The sequence below is a fragment of the Buteo buteo genome, chromosome 1, assembly GCF_964188355.1.
Source record: "Buteo buteo chromosome 1, bButBut1.hap1.1, whole genome shotgun sequence".
Classification (NCBI taxonomy): Eukaryota; Metazoa; Chordata; class Aves; order Accipitriformes; family Accipitridae; genus Buteo; species Buteo buteo.
Genome location: NC_134171.1, coordinates 51,231,256 through 51,252,767, shown reverse-complemented (window position 1 = coordinate 51,252,767; position 21,512 = coordinate 51,231,256). Strand labels below are relative to the sequence as shown.

At 43.0% G+C, this 21,512-nt stretch overlaps 1 protein-coding gene across 4 annotated transcripts in view; it reads right to left on the bottom strand.

The window, feature by feature from the left end:
- Positions 1-18,079, bottom strand: part of LOC142032208 (uncharacterized) — a 185,060-nt gene extending 166,981 nt beyond the window's left edge. The window contains exons 1-4 of one of the 4 annotated variants that reach the window (XM_075030577.1): positions 15,617-18,079; positions 13,616-13,705; positions 13,278-13,342; positions 11,859-12,228 (exon numbers count right to left, since the gene is read on the bottom strand). In XM_075030577.1, coding sequence (XP_074886678.1) covers positions 12,078-12,228; positions 13,278-13,342; positions 13,616-13,705; positions 15,617-17,563 — 2,253 coding nt within the window. In that variant the 5' untranslated portion in view covers positions 17,564-18,079 and the 3' untranslated portion in view covers positions 11,859-12,077. Of the gene's footprint in view, positions 1-11,858; positions 12,229-13,277; positions 13,343-13,615; positions 13,706-15,616 lie in introns of those variants that run through there. The other 3 variants (XM_075030586.1, XM_075030596.1, XM_075030605.1) reach the window with 3 other exon arrangements.
- Positions 18,080-21,512: the final 3,433 nt, after the last annotated feature.

Sequence of the window (21,512 nt, the reverse complement as noted above, 5' to 3'; positions counted from 1 at the left end):
GCAAAATACAGTTCAAGCAGCAGTACTAGAATAGAGGATAGCTTCTAATCTATCACCAGAGGACAAATATTTTCATGTAAACCCTAGCTGTGTACATCCCCCCTGCAAAGCCACCAGAACAGCATCTGTTTTTCTATTTTTACAGTGACACCTGCAGTGTTAGGAGGGAAGTGCCACTAGCAAGAGCAGTGCTTTCAGCTGTTTCACGTTAGGACATACGCTGCTTAGCTTTGAGGGCAGGCTGTGAAGCAGCACAACACATTGTCAGCCTTGGAAGACACTTTCTAAAGAGGACAGGTCCACCACGAGCTCATCTTTAGCTTAGATGAAGTGCAAGCGTTGATTGCTTGGTGTTACAAAGCAAGCCAGGATTTCTCCTTGTCCACACCCTGTGGTAGGGTGAAATGACATCTTTTGAAGCAGTGATAGCTTCCAAAGCCTTCCTTAGACTTCACCCTTCAGAGCTTTAATTATAATGACTATATATGATTCCTGTGTCTTTAAACAAGAAGGTGTTTGAAAGGCAGCTGGCAAAAATAAGCAGCTATTGAAAACCCACAGCATAGTCCCTTCTGTGTCTTGGGGAATGTAAATTCGGGGACTGACTTCACTGCCTACATCCCAGGCATGAATTATCAGGAATTCTACACACACTATTATTTTTATAACTCTAGTGATCTTTCTGAAATTTTTCAAATTTTCAAAAGTGATTCTGTCTTCTTTCTTTTTTGGTTTGTTTTTTCCTTAACCAAATTCAGCCCTGACCTCTAACATGCAGGTGCTGGCAGCTCTTGTCATAAAGCAAAACCAGCACTGAGTTGGTTCCCGGAAGGAGAGGTTTTATTGTTAAGTTTGTGACAAAATGTCTCTCTCCACAGACAGAAACAGTTCAGAATATGTTTATATATTGTTCCCCAGCTGTAACTGTGCCATTCATGTTGAAATTGCTGAGCTGCTGTGGGTAATCTCATAAGACAAGTGCAACTGCTGTCAAAAAAAATGGTGCATGCCACACTGTCACTAATACCATATTTGGTTATATTCACAGGTTCTTTCTCTGGGTTGAACCATCAGTGTGAACATTAGCAGCCATACGACTCTTAAAAAGATTCAGGTCTATCCAAAAGTAGCCAGACTTCAGAAAACCATAGATGTTTGAAGGTACTGACTGCCAGTAGTAATGACCAGCTCTTCTGAGGAAAGGGAATGTTTCTTAAAAGAAGATATGTGAACAAAACTTCTTGCATGTTCGAAGGAGTGGGGCATTGAATCTAGCTTCCAGAATGAGTGATGGCTACATTTCATGCTTGTTAAAATGCACTTCTAAAGACTCAGGGCCTGTCTTCTAGTTTCCCTGCTTACATATATGTCATAACAGGCTTTTTGTCCACAGAAATAGAAATATATGGAAGTATATATTGGAATGGAAATGAGGATTTTTTTTTTTTTTTTTTTTTTAACCTGTAGTGCTGGTATTCCTCTTGGAAGTGGAAGAATGAGAAAAAGGTTAAAAGAAAAGGACTGGAATTGAGGAACCTAAACCTAAGATCAAACCTTACATAGCTATAATACACTAAAGAAATAAGCATATATTTGCAGACCTCCATCTGTCACTGCTTCCATGTTCCCCTTTCTGATGGGAGGGCAATCCATGGCACATGGATGTGTCTCAGGTCAAGCACTCTGCAATTTGTGGAAAGCAAAAGTTCTGCCCTCATCTCTGCAACTGCACTGAGGCCTTGGGAAAGTTGCACATTTATGTGTGGGCATAGATATTTCCATGCACACCAGCAATTTCTTAAACCAATTATTTTATTTAAATTGCTTTAAAACTTCTTGCTTTACACCTTTTTCTTCTCTGATCACCACCAACTGAAGGGATGTTTTCTTTTACACCGCTTGTGCTGCTACTTTAAGCTTTTAATCCACTTCTTTAGAAAGTCCTGTTTGGTGTAGTGATCCAGCCCTCTCTGTGCAGAGATGCTCATGATAAAGGAGTGTCACTGTTCCCAGCTGTCTGCAAAGGACCCACGTCATACTAATTTTTCATCTGCCAAACAGACTGATTACATGAATACAAAGGGAACACATGTAAGAGAACAGCTACAAGGTGACCATGGTAAAACATATACTCTTTATGGTGAAAGCTGGATTACTTCAACCAAAACCTTGTGTTAGGGAAGTTAAGCCTGCTTTTGTTAGTGGGAGTAAGCTCTGGCCCATTTGTCTTTTGTCATTCCCCTACATGTTGTTAGTGTTCAGCTACGGTCTACAGAGGGAAGGGAATTTGAAGTAGCGACTGAGCAATGCTTGGGGGTGCATGTGTATGACATACATTCCTCCATGTTATTTGATTTAAACAGCAGACCTGCATAAGAGGAAACATGAGTATGCCTCTACTAGAGGGCCACAATTCAGTGCATGAAGACAACTGCAATAGAGATATAAAAATCTTTATGTCTTCTGGAGAGATCAGGACATGAAAACAGATGTTCCAGGCTAGAACATGCAATTTACTTTATGCAGTTGCCCCAGTTTCTCTCGAGGGACAGTCTTGTTCTGTAATCTTCATGTTGTTGCTGTTACGATGACTTCCTATGATTTTCTTCCATGAGGCAAGACTCAAAGCAGGAAAGACTCTTTCATATCAGCCAAAGGAATTTTGACCAAGGGGATAGGATCATGGATGGGGATTTGGGAAGCTTGGTCACTATTCCTGGCTTTACTGGCAATCCTTTTCATTGCATTGAATAATGCCTTTTTCACTGCTGCTTGCCCCATCCTTTATCTCCACAGTCTGTTCAGCCTGAAAACCCTCAAGGTCAATGATGTCTTGCATGTTTGTACACCAGTCAGCATGTTGGAGCCCTTATTTCTATCTGGGCTTCTAGGTGCCAATCTACGTAATAATAATAATAATGATGATGAAGATGATGATGATGATAATAATAAAGTAATAATAATAATAATCTCAAAAAGAATAGGCAAAGACAACACGTGACAACAGTCCTTGCAGATGATAGCATACGGAAGTTGTTGCAGTGGGAACACAAGGGAGGAAGGATTTCTGGGCTTGACTGGTGAATGTAAAAATGTTAAGGAATGTACAAGAGTTCATTCTTTGAGTCACACAGCAAACGTGTAGCGTGAATCATCAGACAGACCTAACTGCAGGAGGCAGAGATGCCGCCCTACTCAGAGTAGAGCTCTGAAAGCCCTAACCAACACTGATCAAAATCTGGACAAGAATGACTACATTTTACTGGAGGAAAAACAGGAGAATTCTTACAAACTGCTATTAAACCGGGCCCTTTAACACCTTGTAGAAATATACATTTGCCCAAACTGCTCTAAAAAAGTACTTGCAGGTAAGCAAAGAATACTATGGTTGGTAGCGAATTGCACAACACAGTCTCACAAATGAAGCAGCGGGCCATTAGGCATTTAGCAGCCTAATCTTGCCTCAGTTATTAATTTGTCTGCCAAACCCTCAGCTAAAGGAAGAAATTCCACGGGTAATTGCCTTTTATGAAACTTCCTTTCTGGAAAAGCACCAGCTGAAATGAGAAGCAATTTCCTCAGAGTGTCCTCCAGCTCAGGACAGCAAGAGCTGCTACTGGGGATAGTGCACTGCCGTACGCAGAGCTGGGGGGGAGCTGGGCTAGTCCTTGTTCCTCTGTGTCACAGCAGGAATGGGCTTGCAAGCTTAGCTCTGAGCTGCAGAGCAGAGGGGAGAAAAAAAGAAAAAAAGAAAGGTTATAATGCTACCTGCTGATAACCAGTTGTCTTAAATGGTATCACCACCTGCTTCCTATCTACACATCTGTAAATCCCCCCCTTCTTCCTCCCACCCCCCCACTGCAGTATCTGTCTAGCTCACCAGCCTTAAGGACATCTGCTACCCATGCAGGCATCCTGGCCCACATGTTACTACGTTAGCACCTGGACAATCGTTGCACACTTTTTCTTAGCCTAGGTGACTAATTTACATTCCTACATTCCTGTGAGATAAGAAAATGTGTGGGACTCCAATACAGGATGAAGGAAAAGCAATGTGATTTTGGGGGAAGGCTGTATCAGATGTATTGGAGCTGAGCTTCTGCAAGCGAACTCCAGACCTGAGGCATAAGCCCTCTTCCCTCTGCAAGAATTGCTTCTGTTATTTGCATATGGTTCTGCTTACGTGCCTGTAGACACCCAGCAAGTTAGCAACTGGCCAACTAAAATAGCACAGATTTGATCTGACATGTGATCCTGACTACCAGTCTGCTAATTGCCATGTCTTTGGGCACAAATTTTATATTCCAGGGCTTGAGACTTGACTTTTTGTCCCTTCTGTTCCCTTCTCTAGAAGGGAATCAGCTACTCAGCTTCATTTACCCAGTTATTTAGCCACATTTTAATTTCTTGTTTCCCTACACACAGTCCCTCCATTCTACTTATTCTTCTCTCATAGAACACAGGCTAATTTGGATAAATATATCATATAGCAGAATGTGTATATGTATTATCTTTGTCTACTAATTTGACTTTCAAGTTAGTGGTGCTGTTTCTTACCAGGCACTGACTGAACCCGCTTTACTAGTCTACTGTAGTGAATAAGCACAACTGTGTTTGGCTTGGGGAAGGCAGAAATAGCTACAGTCAGAGGAGCTGTGTCATCTTTTTTAGGGCTTAATTCAGCTGAATGTCTGTATAGACTATCTGCCTTTTGGTTCTGAAATGATATGGTTGGAGTACTTGCCTACTTTAATCCTTTATACCTTAAAACACACTCTGCTTTGTTCTGCAGGCCTCAGTTACTATGGGATTAGAATAAAATATGAAGAGCTTCGGTGCCTAAGCAGTGTTTCTAAGGTCATCACTTATTCCCTGAAATAATTATTTCTGTTCCTCTGTGAAGGTTGAGATGAGGAACTGGGCAGGTTGAGAGGACAAGGTTTTGTGCTGTTCATTGGAAAAAAAAAAAATAAAAAAAATCAATCATTCTGAGTACATTGTGGAAGTCCCAGAAGGAAAGAAAATGCAGTGAAATCTCATTTCCCCCCTGTGTGCTGTATGCCCCTACATGCTCAGGACATGGATAAAAAGACAGAAGGAAAGTGACTTCTCTAAGAGTTATTCAGCAAGTTAGTGACTCAGAAACAGATCTCAGCCCAGTGTCTAGAGCATTTGGGCACAGTGGGGCTGTCTGCCTCCACAAGTGCAAGCCTGGGAGACCCTGACCTCACCTGCTGGATAACCAGGAGAAAGTAAATTCATTCTGGATCTGAAAGATCATCTTCCTCTTTGAAAGTGTGACATGGAAGAGCTCTCCAGATTTGCTGTGAACTTGCTAACCAAATAGTGAAGCATCAGAAAAGAGCAGTCTGTGCAGCTGCCTCTCATCAATGCAATGACATGTAGACTAAAAGCTCCAGATAACCAACAATGGAGCAAAGGTAAAGCTGTTTCTTTCTTCCATAAATATGAAATAAGATATAACCTCTGAAGGGTTTTGCTAACATCTTTCACTCCAGTATTTTATTTTTAGTTTAATAGGTGGAGGTGAATATTGACAAAATTCACCTGAACCTTTCAATTCAGGTACAACCCATGTATTTGTTTCTATAACAGGAATGCTTGCCATTTGTTAAATAAAAATGTCATGGTGATCCTTAGTTGGGGCAGATCAGTGCAACTCTATTGACATTTCAGGAGTTCATGTCAGGAAAGAAAGGACTCTGCTTATTTGGGCTCCTCCTATAGCTATGGCAGAGCTGCAGTTTCTAAACTATTGCACCACAGGAGACGAGACAAGTAATGCCTTCAAGCTGCTATTGTTAGTTTTTCTTGTGAAATCTAAACCTGCTTAATAATATTCCCCTTGATATTTAACTTTTGGAGGCACCGTGTCTGAAGGTCACCACCTAAACCAGCTGAAAAGCCAAGTGTGAGAACAATTTTGCTATGTTCCTTTGGTGCTTCCATTTTCAGCATTTCAGCCTCTAAGAACAGAGCAAATATTTTCAACACCAGGAGTCAAGAAGGTTTAAAACTTCCAGTAAAGCCCACTTAAACTTCCAGTAAAGAACATTTCAAGTGACAGGTGAAGCTTTAAATTCTTTCTTATTTTATCTGCACCAGCTGTCCCTAGCTCACCATCAGATCAATCTTGCAGCTGGTATCCTTTGATGACTTCTCAGAAAGCAGAGTAAAGCTTACCAAGTGGCCTCCAGAACACATGCTAATTTAAAAGCACAGAATGAAATGATGTTAATGGATTGCTACTTCTTGTAGCAATAACACTTAAATTGCACTCTTTTTTTTGTACCTAGACTCCAAACAGTGCGAGGTGATGGCTCTGATAACAAATATTGAACTCTGATAGTCACTTGGTAACAGCCACCTCCTGCCAGAAAAGACCAACCCTTTTTCTGGGAGCCACACAGCAGTGCCCCGCAGGTCGGTGGGGAGAAAATCAGCAGCAGAGGGCATCAAAACTGGAGACAAGTCAAAAAGGAAGTAGGCTATAGAAGTGTGATCTGATGATTTCAAACTGGTAAGAACCTGGGGAATTACTGCATTTTTCCTAGGGAAAATAGGATGGACTTCATTTTTTCTATTTATTTATGGTTCATCTCTCTGCTGGTCAGGATCGCATAGGCATTAGGATGCTTAAAGGAGTTGTGGAGGGCTGAGAGCACAGGGTTACTCTGGCAACGCAAAGGAAAGCCACAGGCAGGCCATCAACTTTGGATGGCTGTCAGTCAGAGGAGGGAGACATGTGCCAGGACAGGCAGACCAGGCAGGACAGAGATGAGGATGTCCATCTGAGCTGGCCAGCTCAGGGTGCAGATGAAGCCTGAGGTGTTGTTGAGCAGGAAAGGAATGAAGGCAAGATTTTGCAGCAACTTAACTTTTTTAAAGATTAAATAACCCTTTTCAGTCAATAGCAACATCCACCCACCATATACCCAGTGCCTCGGTTTGTAGGCTACAGCTTCCATTTCATGTTAGTTAGCATTAGTCTGCTCTGTAGTTGCCTCACACTGAAAGCCACGAAGCCCCTCTCTGCCTGTAGTCACTGGTAGCTGGAAATTACAGTGGTTCCCTTTTTGATGCTGTACGTGGCAAGGCAAAAAAGAGACTAAGCCCTTGTTTCATCTAGTAACGGGTATCTCTGTCAGCAGCAGCCTGGTATTTTGGTAGAGATGTGCCCTTACTTCCATAAATTGGACCTGGATGTAAACTATAGCAGTAAAGAAACCATGACAGGCATATTCAAACTGTTAAGGCAGCGCATTTTAAAGGCATTTAGTATAACTTGTGCAAATACACTTGGTACTGTGCCTTGTTGCTGTGTTGAAGCAGGGCCACGAGACACAGGGGCTGCCAGAAGTGCTTTTGGCCCAGGAGCAGGGCTCGCTGCTTGGGTCCTTCGGCAGCGACCCTGCACAAGCTTTGCCAGCCAGCACCAGCAGAGCCAGGAGCTCTTTGGAGAGGCACGGAAAAATGCATATTGAATTCCTCTAGATGGCACAGCACCTTGACAAATCTGGGAATGAACATGCTCGGCAGATGGTGAGAGCCAGACAGCCTCTGGTTGTCTCCTGAGAATGCTTTTCTTGCTTAATTGTGGTTAATTGTTCTAATTCCACTGTTACGCTGGAGCTCCTTCTTAAGGCAAGGTAGGCTTTAGTGTCCAAAGCCTTGTCTCGCCCATCAGCCTCCCAGGGCACGTGGGCTTTGGGCTGTCTGCTGTGGGCACTCATACAGGGATGGGGCATGTCCCGCTGAACATTATGCCTTATGTAAGGGCTGGAAAAGGTGAAGAACGAAAATTTGAGTGGTCACTGATTCTTCTTATTCTGCAGCATGTTGAGGTTTTTCTTTTACCATAATGTAACCGTATGCTCAGGATTCAGCAGTGAGCTGCTATTCAGTGAAGTCCCTTGCTCTCTAACACAAGCATTTTTTTTCATGAGAAAACAGCTTTCATGAAGCCACTAAGTGGCATTGCTGTCCTGTAACAGTAGCCTTGAGAGAGAGCAGCAGGATGCTTCCTACAGAGCTACAAGCCAGGCTGCTCCTTGAGTTACTACAGGAAAGCAGTTGGACCAAGCACATCCAGCTTGCAGTAACATGACCTCTCCAGCACCAAATTCACTTGCAGTGGTTTGCTCATCTGGTGAGTCCCGTCTCTTCATTCTGAAGCTTCTGCCTCATTTTTAGGAGTGGATCACAAACTGCTTCACGTCTCACCTTCCTACAATACACATCTTCCTGAGGACAGAAGAGCTGCAGGATTTTAACCTCAGCTGAGGACAGATTCTCATGCCAGAATTTCTTGGATTTATTTCTAACCCTGGTTGGTACCTCTGCCACTCCACCCCGGTGAGCAAGCGACTCCTTCTATCTCCTAGAAAAGTCCTATGGACTGGTCCTAATTAAACAGTTAACAATTATGTATTTGCCCCCAGCAAACTTCCCAGCAGGCTCTCTGTCTCCCCAAATATTTTGTTTACAGTTAGAAACACAGTAATCTGGGGGAAAGGACCTAATCCATACAGTAAATGGACCAAATTTTACCCACACTGATACAGAGCACAGGAGATTTACAGAAGGCTGAGCAAATTGAGATACACACCAAAGGGGAAAGTACATTTCCCTTGACCACACAGTGCTCATCAAAAGATAATGAATATGCAAATGACTTTTGACATGCACAGAAAGTTGTGGGCCCAGATTGCACCAGCTGTACTCCAGCAGAGTTTTCCTCCAAAGTCACCTTGGCTGCTTTGCTAGGCTGGGAGCCCGTATAAATACAAATGAGCAAACTGTTCTTCACCAAGGTCACTGCTGTTCTTTAACGTGTGAAATATTATAGATAGTTTCTAGAACACCGTACTTGAAGCATGTGGGGGATCTTAACACAGAGTATTTTTAGATGTAATATATCTCAAGGCACCATAGATCTGGAATCAAAACCAAGCAGAGATTGTTAATTTGTGATTGCGCTGGCTTCCTTGTGAGTGGCAGCTTGTTAAGGTAGAGAGACTGTTTTATGTGCAAACTCAAGTGTGAACCAAGATCATAGTGCTGATTGTTTCTAGTTTACACTGTTCACTTAATTTGCACTAGTTGTGCTGCTATACAAGCCCAAAGAAAATAAAGAAACGCATGCTAGGCAGGAGGAGAGCAACTAACCGAAGAGTCTGTCTACTTTGAGCAGTTGCAGTGTTTGAAGACTCCCAAGATTTACTGCACATAGTCTTCCCTTTGGGTCAAAACCATATTTCCATTTGTGCTTACAGCTTGTAACTTAAAGGGATTCATGCATTTTCCTATATGGTCTATTTCTGTCTGGTTGTATAGAGCTGCATCTGCTATAGGTTTTTTCCTTATGCCACAGACAGTGATGGTGTGAGTACTGGTAATGGGAAAGCAGCTATGGGCTGTCTTTCCAGGCACCACCTAAGTCCTGTATAGGCAGATTTTGTACAAATTTAGTCATTTAAGTGCTCATCTTCTTTGTGCTCTGTGGCCATCAAAGTCCCTGTTCTTTCATCTCCTTTCTCAAGGTGGCTCAAAAAACTGGAAGATCTCTTCACCAGGACTTCCAGCAAAACTGCATCAGTCTTAGCAACAACAGAAAGGTTTTCAGGGAAAAACATGTGTGTTTGCAAAGTTTAATGATGTCATCGTCCTGTTCTGTATGCCCCTGCTTTCTGTGCACTATCCCCAGTAATTCTGAGAAGCGAGGAACAGCGCGACTTCGCTTACACACTTTGTTTTGCATCTGTAATTGCCCAGGTTGCATGTACAAAGCAGGTCTATGGCTTTGGAAAGCTCAGCCTGCCACCTTTCTGGGTTATTAAAGGGACTCAGGGATTTAAAAACAACACTTCTGTCAGGAAGCTTTGCACCTGTTATTGCCATAAGTAACAGCTCGCATCACCCGGGCAGGCCAGCATACACTGCAGCCATTGCATGGACTGAATCAGCCCATGTCAGGCTCTGGCGAGCAAACAGATGGTTTTCAAGCCTCATTTGCCCCTACTTGCTAGTCTTCCACCATGCACAGCTCAGATCGTACAGCCAGAGCTCAGTGGTTTTACTCGGAAAGAAGCTAAGCACAGTGACACAGCACTGTGTCCTCCCTCTGCGCCCACACTGAAGGCAGTGGGCATCAAGAGAACTCTGTATCTGGCAGGGTTAAGTCATTAATGTATGTAAATGCAGCAGCAGAAAGGAAAACAAGATGGACAGATGCGTGCTGCTTTGGCATAACTTTGACTAGAAAGGAAAGCAAGTGATGCTAAATTCTGCTGGAAAGGTTGCTCACCGGCAAAGTGGCTGGGACAGGGAGTGTCTATTTTGTGTATTGCCTCATTCTTGCCTGGTCTTTAGCAGTACCATAATAAAATGGATGAATAATCACAACTCTGTCCCAATGCACATTTATAGTTTAAATCCTATGCTAATCCTAGCAGTGCAGTCTATTGTACCTGAGAGGAAAGAGGGAAAAAAACCCAACCCTGGCTCCAAGCTAAACAAGTCTCTCCTCTGGAAAGGTAATTAACAGCTGGTCTCCATGGAGCCTTTATCACAAAATCAACAGTAGTCAGTTCTGATTTGCCTTGTTCTTTACTTTGTGCTGCTTTCACTGTTTATAAAAATGTTTGTGGGTCTGGCTGCTGGACTCTCATTGGAAAAATGAGGCTAAGAGGGTTGTGTCAACTGAGGTGCATGAAATCAGGTAAGTTTGCTTTGTACAGAGATTTTGGTAGATCTTCATTTCAGGTTTTTACCCTACCTTCACTATTGCAAGCTGCCACTTTTATCTTCCTTGTGTCATTACAGAAACCACACAAAAATTATGGCTTTCCATTGATTTTAACCTCAATAATACAACTAAAGACTTTTCTTTTTTTTAAGACTACTGTCACAGCAGCTGCCCTAAACACAATAAGATTTAGGGATAAAACCAGTGGCAAAGCAGAAGACAAAAATGTTTCTATAGCTGTACACACAGACTTGGGTCCCTCTAGGATCATCTGGAAAGGCTTTAGAAACCTGGAGTGGATTCAAAGAATCACAAATAATGAGACCTAGTAATCACATAGCTAAATGTACACATTTTGTCAAAAAGGGAAGGAGCAGATGGACATTTACTGAAATGAGGATATTCTTGCAAGGGAGGAATTGCACAAGAAAGTTGACAGATTCTCCGTCAAATGGATGTTTAAACCAGATCAGATGGTCTTCTAGAAGTCTTATCATGGATAACACAAAAGCTGTTGGGCCTGATGTAGAAATCACTGGATTAAGTTCTCAGGCCAGTCTTATGAACGATGCTAGACTAGACGCACACAGTGTTTTCTCCTGACATTAATCACGTGAGCATTTTAATCTTCTAACTGCCTGATATGGTCAGCACGGCTTGTAGCTCTCTTTTCATATGCCTTCTGAGAAAATAGGACTCTTTCAGATAGCTTTCACTAAGTCAACAGAGGACTCGGAAATTAAGTTTGATTTCCCATGCCTTTCTAGGTCAGCTAACCTCTTGTTACCTTTTTCTCTACCCTTTGCCTGGCTTTTCCAATTCTCATTTACTCTGACCTTCAGGGCTGTAATAAGAACAGACTTGAATGTGGACTACTTTCCCTTATCTGTTGGCCGCATCCCAAGAGAGCGGAGCTGCCTGGGAACGCAGACTTTATGGGGTACCAGGGTGTTAAATATTTGTTATATAATGTGCAACCTACACACCATAAAGGCCTCCTTTCCTTCCTGTCCCCCTTCCCATCTTTTTCTTTCACCCCTAATAAACTTGCTAGGCTACAAACAGGAAAAAAAGTACTCAAAGCAAGCCCTGTTGTGTCGCGGTAGAGACGGACACGACAAGTAATAGATCATGCAAAATGGCTACTTTATTGTTCTAACACACCTTTTTATACCCTTCTTTTGAGTATGTGTTAGTATATGATTGGTTTGGTTAGTAACTAACAACTCATGATTGGTGAGTTCGTTAGGACGGTTCTTCTTATCACTATCTTGTTTTTGTACTGGTCTTCTCGGATCTTTCCAGACTCTCAAGGATACACTACAAGCTGCTCAAGGTCGCACTGTTCTCGAACTGTCAGGAATTCCGTAGGCTCGTTGCATCCCCCGACAATTCCCCCTTTTTGTATTTGTGCTAAAGATATTGTCCCGGCTGCCCTCTGCAGGGCCCTTTGCAGAAGGCTGAAAAGACAGGGTAACATCAGGAGCATAGTTATCACAACCAAGATCACTACCCCCACAGTCTTGAGCAGAGATATCAACCATCCAGACAATCCCCAACCCTCGAACATCTTCGTCAGCCAATCTAATTCATCGCTTTCTGTCAGCTTACTGACTCCCTTCTTTAATTGTTGAATACTACTGAAAATGGATTCTGAGTGATCGGATAAATTCATACAACACATCCCTTCAAACTCATCACAACCATGTCCTTGTGCTAAAAGCAAGAAATCAATTGTAGCTCTATTTTGTAGTGTAGCATGTCTGACACTATCAAAGTCTAGCAGTAAATCAGATAATACTACACCAGTCTGTATTCAGGGACCCCAGAATTTGTGATTCCTGGGGTGGCAATGAGGGTGAATGCCCGATTCGTGGAAACCAGGCATTCCCATCCATTGAGTCCATGACCTGCTGCACAGGGGTCTCCATCAATAAGTTCTTAAACTCTGTTGATGTCAGTGTAACTCCCTATTAAACCTGCAAAAAAAGGATTGCTTGGTGTTACTGTACTAAGGTATAAGCAATCTTGTCCGGTCACATCAGCCAGGGTCATCCAGATGTTTTCTTTGGTTTGCGGCGGTATCCATGACTACGTCCATCTGAGGACTGTGAGGTAGATGAACCATCTGTACATTCTTGTGCTGTCTTGCTCTGCGAACTCAGCCCAGCAATCGGTAGGTGCCAGCTTTGCGTGGGCGTCCCCACGGAGGCAACGATGGCCTTGCTGTACACCAGCCCGATGCTCTTCGGAAAATCCCGGTATTTATACATTTGCAGAGGAACGGATTTCAACACACGTGGCCAGCGGGTGCCAAAATCCGCCTCAGTTGCAACCTATGACGCATGCGCTCGCTGGCCAGGCGCGCTGCACGAGTCATAGCCATCCTGTCTATTGGTTCATGGGCTTTGTGGTGCGGTTGCAATACAGAGAGAATCTTGACCTGTTATATTGGCCAAGGTGACCTACACTTAGTTTTTTGGTTGAGGTGGTATTTATATTGCCGCACCTTCTGGGATGTTCCAGATGATGACAGTCACACAAATCGAGCGGGAGTCCATTGTGGGCCTGTATCTGTGGAAACACAAGCATAACCTCGCCCCCAGGTTAATAGCTCACATGGTCAATTCCACTGACCAGTAACTAAATCTTTAACATGTACTTTGATACCCTTTTGTAAATTCTGTGTTGAAAAGAGAGAAGTGTTGAGAAAGAGGAGGTAGGGAAGAATTGTCCTATTAACGGAGAAAGTTAAGAACATAAACTGCTTTATCTAAGCATGCCTATGGTAGTTCCCCAACCATTCCCCCTTTTTGTTTTTTTGTTTTTTTTTTATTCTGGCATTACCTTCCGTATAAAAACCTGGTGAAGTGGTATGACTCCAGATATCCATGATAAAATAAGGTTCTGTTCGTAGTTGAATACTTTTCCAGAGTTCTAAAAGCACATCAAATAATAATTGATTGTCTGACATGGTCAAAGCCACTTTGTCTAGTCGAGAAACTAAATTAGCTACATATGCTGAGTCAGTTACAATATTTACAGGAGTAGAAAAAATAGAAAAAGCAACAGCCATTGCACGCAGCTCTACCACTTGTGGAGAACCATTTTGATGTACTACTTTGCCGTTCCAGTTGTTGTTTTCATACCATACTACTGCTACTTTACCCGGTATTCCAGAACCATCTGTGAAGACAGTAGGGCCTTTCACAGGTTCCAACTGGCTTAAGTTTTTCTGACCAAATGGTATTTCTTGAGCAAATTTCAGGAGCGGGCACGACGGTAGATGATACGAAATCTGTCCTTGAAAACCCGCCATAGCTGCTTGCAGCTCATAATTGTTTGCCAGACACCATTCAAAGTACCAATTTTGAACAGGTAAAACAATCGTAGCTGGATCACGTCCTATTAGTTCTACACAGCGTTTTCTGGCTTTTATGATTACATCAGCAATAAGTTCAAACAAGCCAGGAGCAGTATTTCATGGCTGGAATGACAAAAACATCCATTCTAAATTACGTAATGGGTCATCCCACTCAGAATTCCACTGCACCAAAGCACCAAATGGCACAGTTTTGGCAATTAGCACAAAGAATTGTACCAATCAAGACAGATCAATTCGAGAAACAAATTTCTAGTATATACATTGTTCCACCATGTGAATTACATTTAACGCTTCCGTATTCAATATTCTGGGTTCTGTTGGATCATTGGAATGTTTTAATAAGTCCAATAGAGGTTGTAACTGCGAATTGGTCAGTCCAAGATAGGGCCTGATCCAGTCCAAGGATCCCATTAATTTCTGTACATCATTGAGTGTCTTAACCGCAAGATTAAGTTTCACAGGTTGGGGCACAACCTGCATGTTTGTAATTGCCATTCCCAAATATTTCCAGGGTGCTATTTCTTGCACTTTTCCAGGGGCAATAACCAACCCATATTGTCGTAGCGAATTTGTGGCCAAATTTTTCATGTCATTCAACTGCTCCTTGTTGTCTGATGCTAACAGAATGTCATCCATATAGTAATAACAATAACTAGTGGGGAATTTTTCCCTTACAGGTGACAGAGCTTGTGCAACAAACCATTGACAAATGGTTGGTGAATTTTTCATGCCCTGCGGCAGAACTCTCCATTGATATCTTTTTGCTTGTTCCGCATGATTGATAGAAGGCACAGAAAATGCAAATTTTTTTTCATCTTGAGAAGCTAATGGAATTGTAAAAAAACAATCCTTAAGGTTCATGACAATGATTTCCCAATCTTGAGGGATCATGGCAGGTGAAGGCATGCCTGGTTGCAGAGCCCCCATCATGGCCATGACAGCATTGACTTACCGCAGGTCATGCAAAAATCACCATTTACCTGATTTCTGTATTATCACAAACACTGGAGTATTCCATGGGCTGTGAGATGGTTCAATGTGTCTGGCAGCTAGTTGTTCTGCTACCAATTCTTGCAGGGCCTTTAATTCTTCAATTGGTAGGGGCCACTGATCCACCCACACAGGGTTATTTGTTAACCAGGTTAAAACAAGCATGGGTTGTCTAACACCCTGCAGCACAGTGGCCCCCGTTAAAAATCCATGGTAATTCTCACCCCCCACTGCGACAAGCAATCCCTCCCCCATAAATTGCGGGGAGCTGCCGTCACATATGGTTTAATAACTGCTTGTTGGCCCTCAGGATCGGTAATCAGAACTGGTGTGTCTGCCGTCTTTGCTTGCGCAGAGCCTCCCAGCCCCACTACTCCCATACCAGCCTCCTCTGTGGGCCAGGTGGACAGCCACAGACAATCGGCAGTAATAGTCACATTGGCTCCGGTGTCCAGGAGCCCTGCAAGCCTTACTGTAGTCGGCGATCTTCCGTGATTCGACAGCGTGCACGTCATACATGGTCGGGATGACGAGACAGTCTGAGACCAGCAGAACTGAGGGGGTCCCGTAGAGCCGAAGCCTCCATCGCATCGCAGTTGCTGTCCTGCTCTTGAAATAGAACTCGAAAAAGGAACAAATTGAGCAATACGAGTACCTTTAGGGATTGTCACTGGTGGGCAGGGGGTCGAAACCATCGCACAAATGTGACCTGGTGATGTTTTGTGTGGAGAAGTTACATTGATATGCCCTTCACTGCCACACCCACAGCACTTTCCAGAATTTCTCATAGCATTGGCTATGGTGGTCACCGTGTGTTCCAGTGTCCCAGCTTTAGAACATGCAGCGACCATGTCAGGGACAGAAGGATCTCCTGGTAAAGCCTGTATGATCTTTTGACAGTCCTCATCAGCATTATCTCTTGCCAACTGTTTGCATAGAATTTGCCTTAAGACCTCATCTTCTACCTGTTTTTCCAGGGCGGCAGATATTTTTTCTACAAATTGTAAAAAGGGTTCTGTGGGGCCTTGGCAGATAGTGGCATATTTTTGCTTCGGAGCTGCCATGTCCATGGTTCGCTTCATTGCCATAAGGCCTATATTTTGTGCTTGTTCGAGAGCCATCGGAGGCCATGTAGCCTGCAGCTGAGGGCTACCATACTGCCCTTCACCAAGCAAAGCATCCTCTCCAAGGCCTAATCTCAGGTCACCCTGTAGCAGTCGCAAATTTTGCTGTGCTGCTGTGCGTGCCATCTGCCTCCAAGTAGATTGAAATACGTGCAATTGTATGGGCTGAAACAGCACGAGTGCTAGATGCATAACGTCATAAGGACACAGCAGATCTGTGCTGATTACACGAATAAGTTGCATCACCTCAGGAGAATTGATTCTGTATTTTTGTACTCTATTCTGCAAATCCTGCACTACTCTCCAGCCGATTGGATTGTGCTCATCGTGCCGGTTTGTGCCTGGAGCAGCTCTGAAAACAGGAAATGTAACAGGAGCCTCTGCTGCTTTATCTAGAGGCTTTAGAAACGCCGGTGTTAGAGAGCACGGGCTGAGGCGTTCTACTAGATCCCAGTTGCCAGAGTCGGCAGCATATTTTCTAACTCCCTCCCAGAACTGATCAGGGGATCTCAGGACCACAGTTATTGTGGATGGAGGGAGAGCCCCCAGCAGGGGTTCCTTCGGTATGGTTTTATCTGTGAGCTGCAGAGATCGCATAGTGTCAGTTAGAGATTTTTCTGCCTCAGTTTCATTTCGGCTCTCACTTTCCGTTCGGCCCTCACACTCAGTTTGACTCTCACCGTCCTTTCGGCCCTCAATTTCAGTACGGCCCACACTGTCCGGCTCGGTGTTAATCGCCACATCATTCTCCTCGGCGGGGGCTGATGGAGTCACCCCTTCTGCCGCCGCACCAGTAGGTGAGGAGGGCCCCTCATCGCCCGGTAGAGTAATTAATGGCATAGGAGGAGGAGGAGGTGAATAAGGGTATGATCTGATTTTGCCCATGAGGGGTTTTCTGCCCGCAACTGCTGAGATTGCAGCATTGGCTGCAGCTGTTACTTGAGCAGAAACTTTTTCATTGCTAACATTGTCAGAGTCCTCAGCTTTCTTTTGCTGATCTTTCGCATCACATTCTGCTGTCCATTCCTTCAGGGTCTCGCGTAATAGACACCATACGATCGCCAACATACACAGCTCTTTCTGTCCTTTAGAGATTTCACCAAACATTTTCCATCCCACTGCTTGCCACACACCCACACTGAATGCAGTAACTGTTGTGGCTTGAAAGCCTTGCATCTTACACCATATTAAAATCCTTTTCAAGCTTTGTTCTGGGGTTTTAACCCCTTTTCTTTTTAATAGGGCTTTCCAGGTAGACAAAATCGTCTCCTTTTCTTGTGTTAATTGCTGCCCCATTCTAACAGTTTTGTCCCCGGTGGCTCACCTTATTAGGTGTCTAGGCTCAGGTCCGGACCAGGCAGATTCCACTGCTCTCAGCTTCACCGGGCTCCGTCTCCGCAGCTTGTCTCGCTGCCCGTATACTCTTTCGCAGCGCTCGTCGCCGCCGGTACACTTCTTGCTAGTGCTGGATTTATTGCCTTTAAATGATCTGTTCACTCAGACGCATCGGGGTCACCATTTGTCGCGGTAGAGACGGACACGACAAGTAATAGATCATGCAAAATGGCTACTTTATTGTTCTAACACACCTTTTTATACCCTTCTTTTGAGTATGTGTTAGTATATGATTGGTTTGGTTAGTAACTAACAACTCATGATTGGTGAGTTCGTTAGGACGGTTCTTCTTATCACTATCTTGTTTTTGTACTGGTCTTCTCGGATCTTTCCAGACTCTCAAGGATACACTACAAGCTGCTCAAGGTCGCACTGTTCTCGAACTGTCAGGAATTCCGTAGGCTCGTTGCATCCCCCGACACTGTTGCTCTTACCATTATTGGCAGGGAACAAACTGTTGTCAATAACAAAGCAGAAGGATATGAGGAAGACCTTTTTTCTCATATGCAGTGTACAGTGCTCTGGATTTTTTTCCTATGGATTCTGTATCGGTTTTCCCCTTACTGTTTGTAACAAAATGGGGAAATGAGATTAAAAATTCAATACTGAATGCAAACAGACCATTTAGGTTATACTTTGTTCAGTAGTGCTTCATGTTTACTTTACCGATATAACCTTTCCAGACATTGGCCACTTCCGGTATGATAAATAAATATTATCTTTAAAATAGAAGCCTTACATCACTGCATACATAATAGATCTGAAAACATGGACACTTAATAATCACCATAAATAACAAATAGCCATTTATAGGTACTGAGCTGACTGTCAAGCAGTGAGCTTTTATATGCACAGGAAGATGAAGAGTGAGATGAAGAGTGAGAACGTGTTGACCCAAAACCACATCTGTAAAAGCACTGTCTCCATGGATTGTTAGGATATGGAAGTTCTTTAAAGGAAATGTCAGATTTTTCTTTGAAGTTCAGACAATTCTTGATCTTCTTTCTGCTCTCAAAAATAATAAAACCTAGTTCCAGAAAAAAATGAGAAAGCAAATGCACTTATATCTAGACATATTTTTAGTTTTTGGAGGAAAAAAAGGTAGCTAGTCCAAAGTGGGCATGAATAAGGATTTCTGGGTCAGGGTCCCACCTGCCACTGTACTGGAGAGTGCTTGGGAATGGAAGCTGGGACTGAGACTCACTGGGAAATAATGAGCAGTCTGCTTTTACCACCTACCCTGGATTCCAGGGGTTTTCATCCCAGCACAGGGAGTCAGGGGTTTTAATTTTAAGAAATACAAAATATCAACAAAAGAGACCCTGTCCCTTCTAAAGTCAATAAAAAATATTTAGGGAATTCAGTGCAGCCAAGGTCTCACAATGCAAAAATGAGCTGAAATCACCAGGTTTCTCTTTCATCTCTGTAAATCATGGAGGTTTTTTTATAAGTTCATCTCCAAAGATGCGATTCTGCAAGATCTGAAAGCTTTTCTATAATCTTGAATTATTCTTCAGCTGATAATAATATGCAAGTGCTTGTTACAGCATTAGAGGCATAATGTTAGAACACTCACAACACTCCGTTTTGTAATGCAAATATCTTTGGCTAAGCGGGTGACTTTTAAAGGTGCTGAGTGTATAGCTGATTTTTGTGTATAGCTGATTTTTTTCATTTGCTGGCCAAACTGGCAAATGACTATTGAGGTGGAAGAATATTAGCAAGAAATGTAGCCTAACAAAAAGACTGAGCATAGCGATCTGCAGATCTCACATACAGAGAAATGTTTCTCTATATTTATTCTTACTTGTTATGATAGGGTAGCTACTCCCTATACATTAACTGTAAGAAGTAATAAAATGAATTTTCATGTCACAGAAAGGATGTCTTCTTTTCCTCTCTACTGAAATGATTGTCCTTACTCTTCTTCTAGTGCAAAACTCATATGGGTTCTGTTTCACGCCAAGCTCTAAGAAGCAGATGCTCTTTTGGAAGAGTCAAGTTCTTTATTCTTCCAATTTGGGATGTTATGCAGAAAGAGATTTTGGATTTTCAGGGTGTAACTACTGGCTGATCTATTAATGCAGCACTTCTGTGGTGGATACCTGGGCCAGAACCAGCTCTGCTGCCTAGACCTGAATCTGTTAAGATATGAAGTTTGCACTTTGATCAATTCCACACCTGATTTTGGATCCTCTGGCCTTAACCAGCAGGCACGAGACGAGGTTGAAGGTAGTAAAGGACAGCATACTATTGTTGTTGTTATTTTTCTAGCAACAGCTAACTGAGTTCTAAAAGAAATATGAAAATAGATGGAACAGCAGCAATGAAAGGCAAAACACATTTTTTTATCTATTGACTCCCTCTCATGGTTTTCCAAGGATACCTTTAAAAGCAACCTTTTGTTGCTTCTTGTGTGAAGAGGCTGGTCTGGAGAAAGACTTGGGTTGCTCAAGTTGTAGACCTGATTCATGCCTAAGGAGACTTTATACTGCATCTTATAGCTTTGTCACATCATACAGCCCTAATATCTCTGTGCTGTTCATGTTTTTTGTATACTTCTCTCAGAGCTGCTCTAACTGCAGCTTTAATGGGGCAGATATTATTTGTTCCTTATTCAGGAAGTGAATTCACATTGAAGTCCATGCGATGTTGCCCTGAATAGGACCAAGGTAGTAGGTTTGTTAGAGTCTGAAATAGCATTCAAATTAATGGGCACTCTTTAGTTGACTGCCAAGGGCAGGCAGTTGGGCGGTGCAAAGTTGCATCTAGTGTGGGACCTGCATGCATCCTCAGCTACTGCAACCTAAGTCACTGCAGATAACTAAAGACAATGGGGCTGTGCCAGCTTGTGTTGATAAGCTCTTCTCTCTGTGTGGAGATACAGGAATAAAATGCCTTACACGTGGAGAGAGCCTGTGAGGACACACAGGAAAATAACTGGAACTGTGGGAAGACTGTAAATAATTTCATCAACATTTCACTGGGAAATAGAAAATAATACCTCCATCTGCTTATTTTCAAGCAATTGCATGATGGCCTGTGGAAAGATGGGATATTTCTCTTTGGAGTCCTGCGGTAGTACTATTACGTCCACTACACACACTGCAAATATTACAGGAAATACTTGAGAGAGTTGTTTAAAACTGGCTAACTTCAAGTTTTTCTATAAGCTCTAAGATATTTCTTCCTCTACCTGGAGCTATATCTTTCCAAAATTCAGATACTGATAACTAAATAAATAACTGTTTAACATCCTATCATTCCCACCAGGAAGAAGTCAAGTCACTTTGCATGAAAATTGTATCTGCTAAGTAATAATGTTCAGAAGAAAGTCCAGTCCATGTGTCACTCAAGGCAATATATATTTGGGGTATTCGTGTTGGCTAATGATAGTCTAACACACTCATCCCAGCCCAACCAGGAGCTGCATGTTTGTGGGACCTGTTGAAGTTGTGGCACTTTTTCTTTTTTTAATAATACTAAAAAAACTCTGTATGGCTTTCTGGGATCTGCAGGGCTTTCTAAGACCAGCTAAGAACTTGTCCCAGTGACTATGAGGGGGCACATGCACAGCCTTGCACAGCGATGAGTAGGCAGTTTGGGATCACAGAGCCTGATCTAGAGTGGCAGTGGCTGTTGCGTATCTGTTGCGGAAAGGGGTGTTCCGTGCTTTTGCTAGCACCGCTAGCACTGAGTCTGCGGGAAGAATTACATCTTCTAACATGGCCAAATCAATCATTTATTCCATGGGATAGATTCCTGAATGCCAGCAGGGTGAAAAAAAAGTGCATAAACAAAGTAGTCTAACCCCTGCCTTACAGCTCTTCACATTAGCAAACCAGCGTAA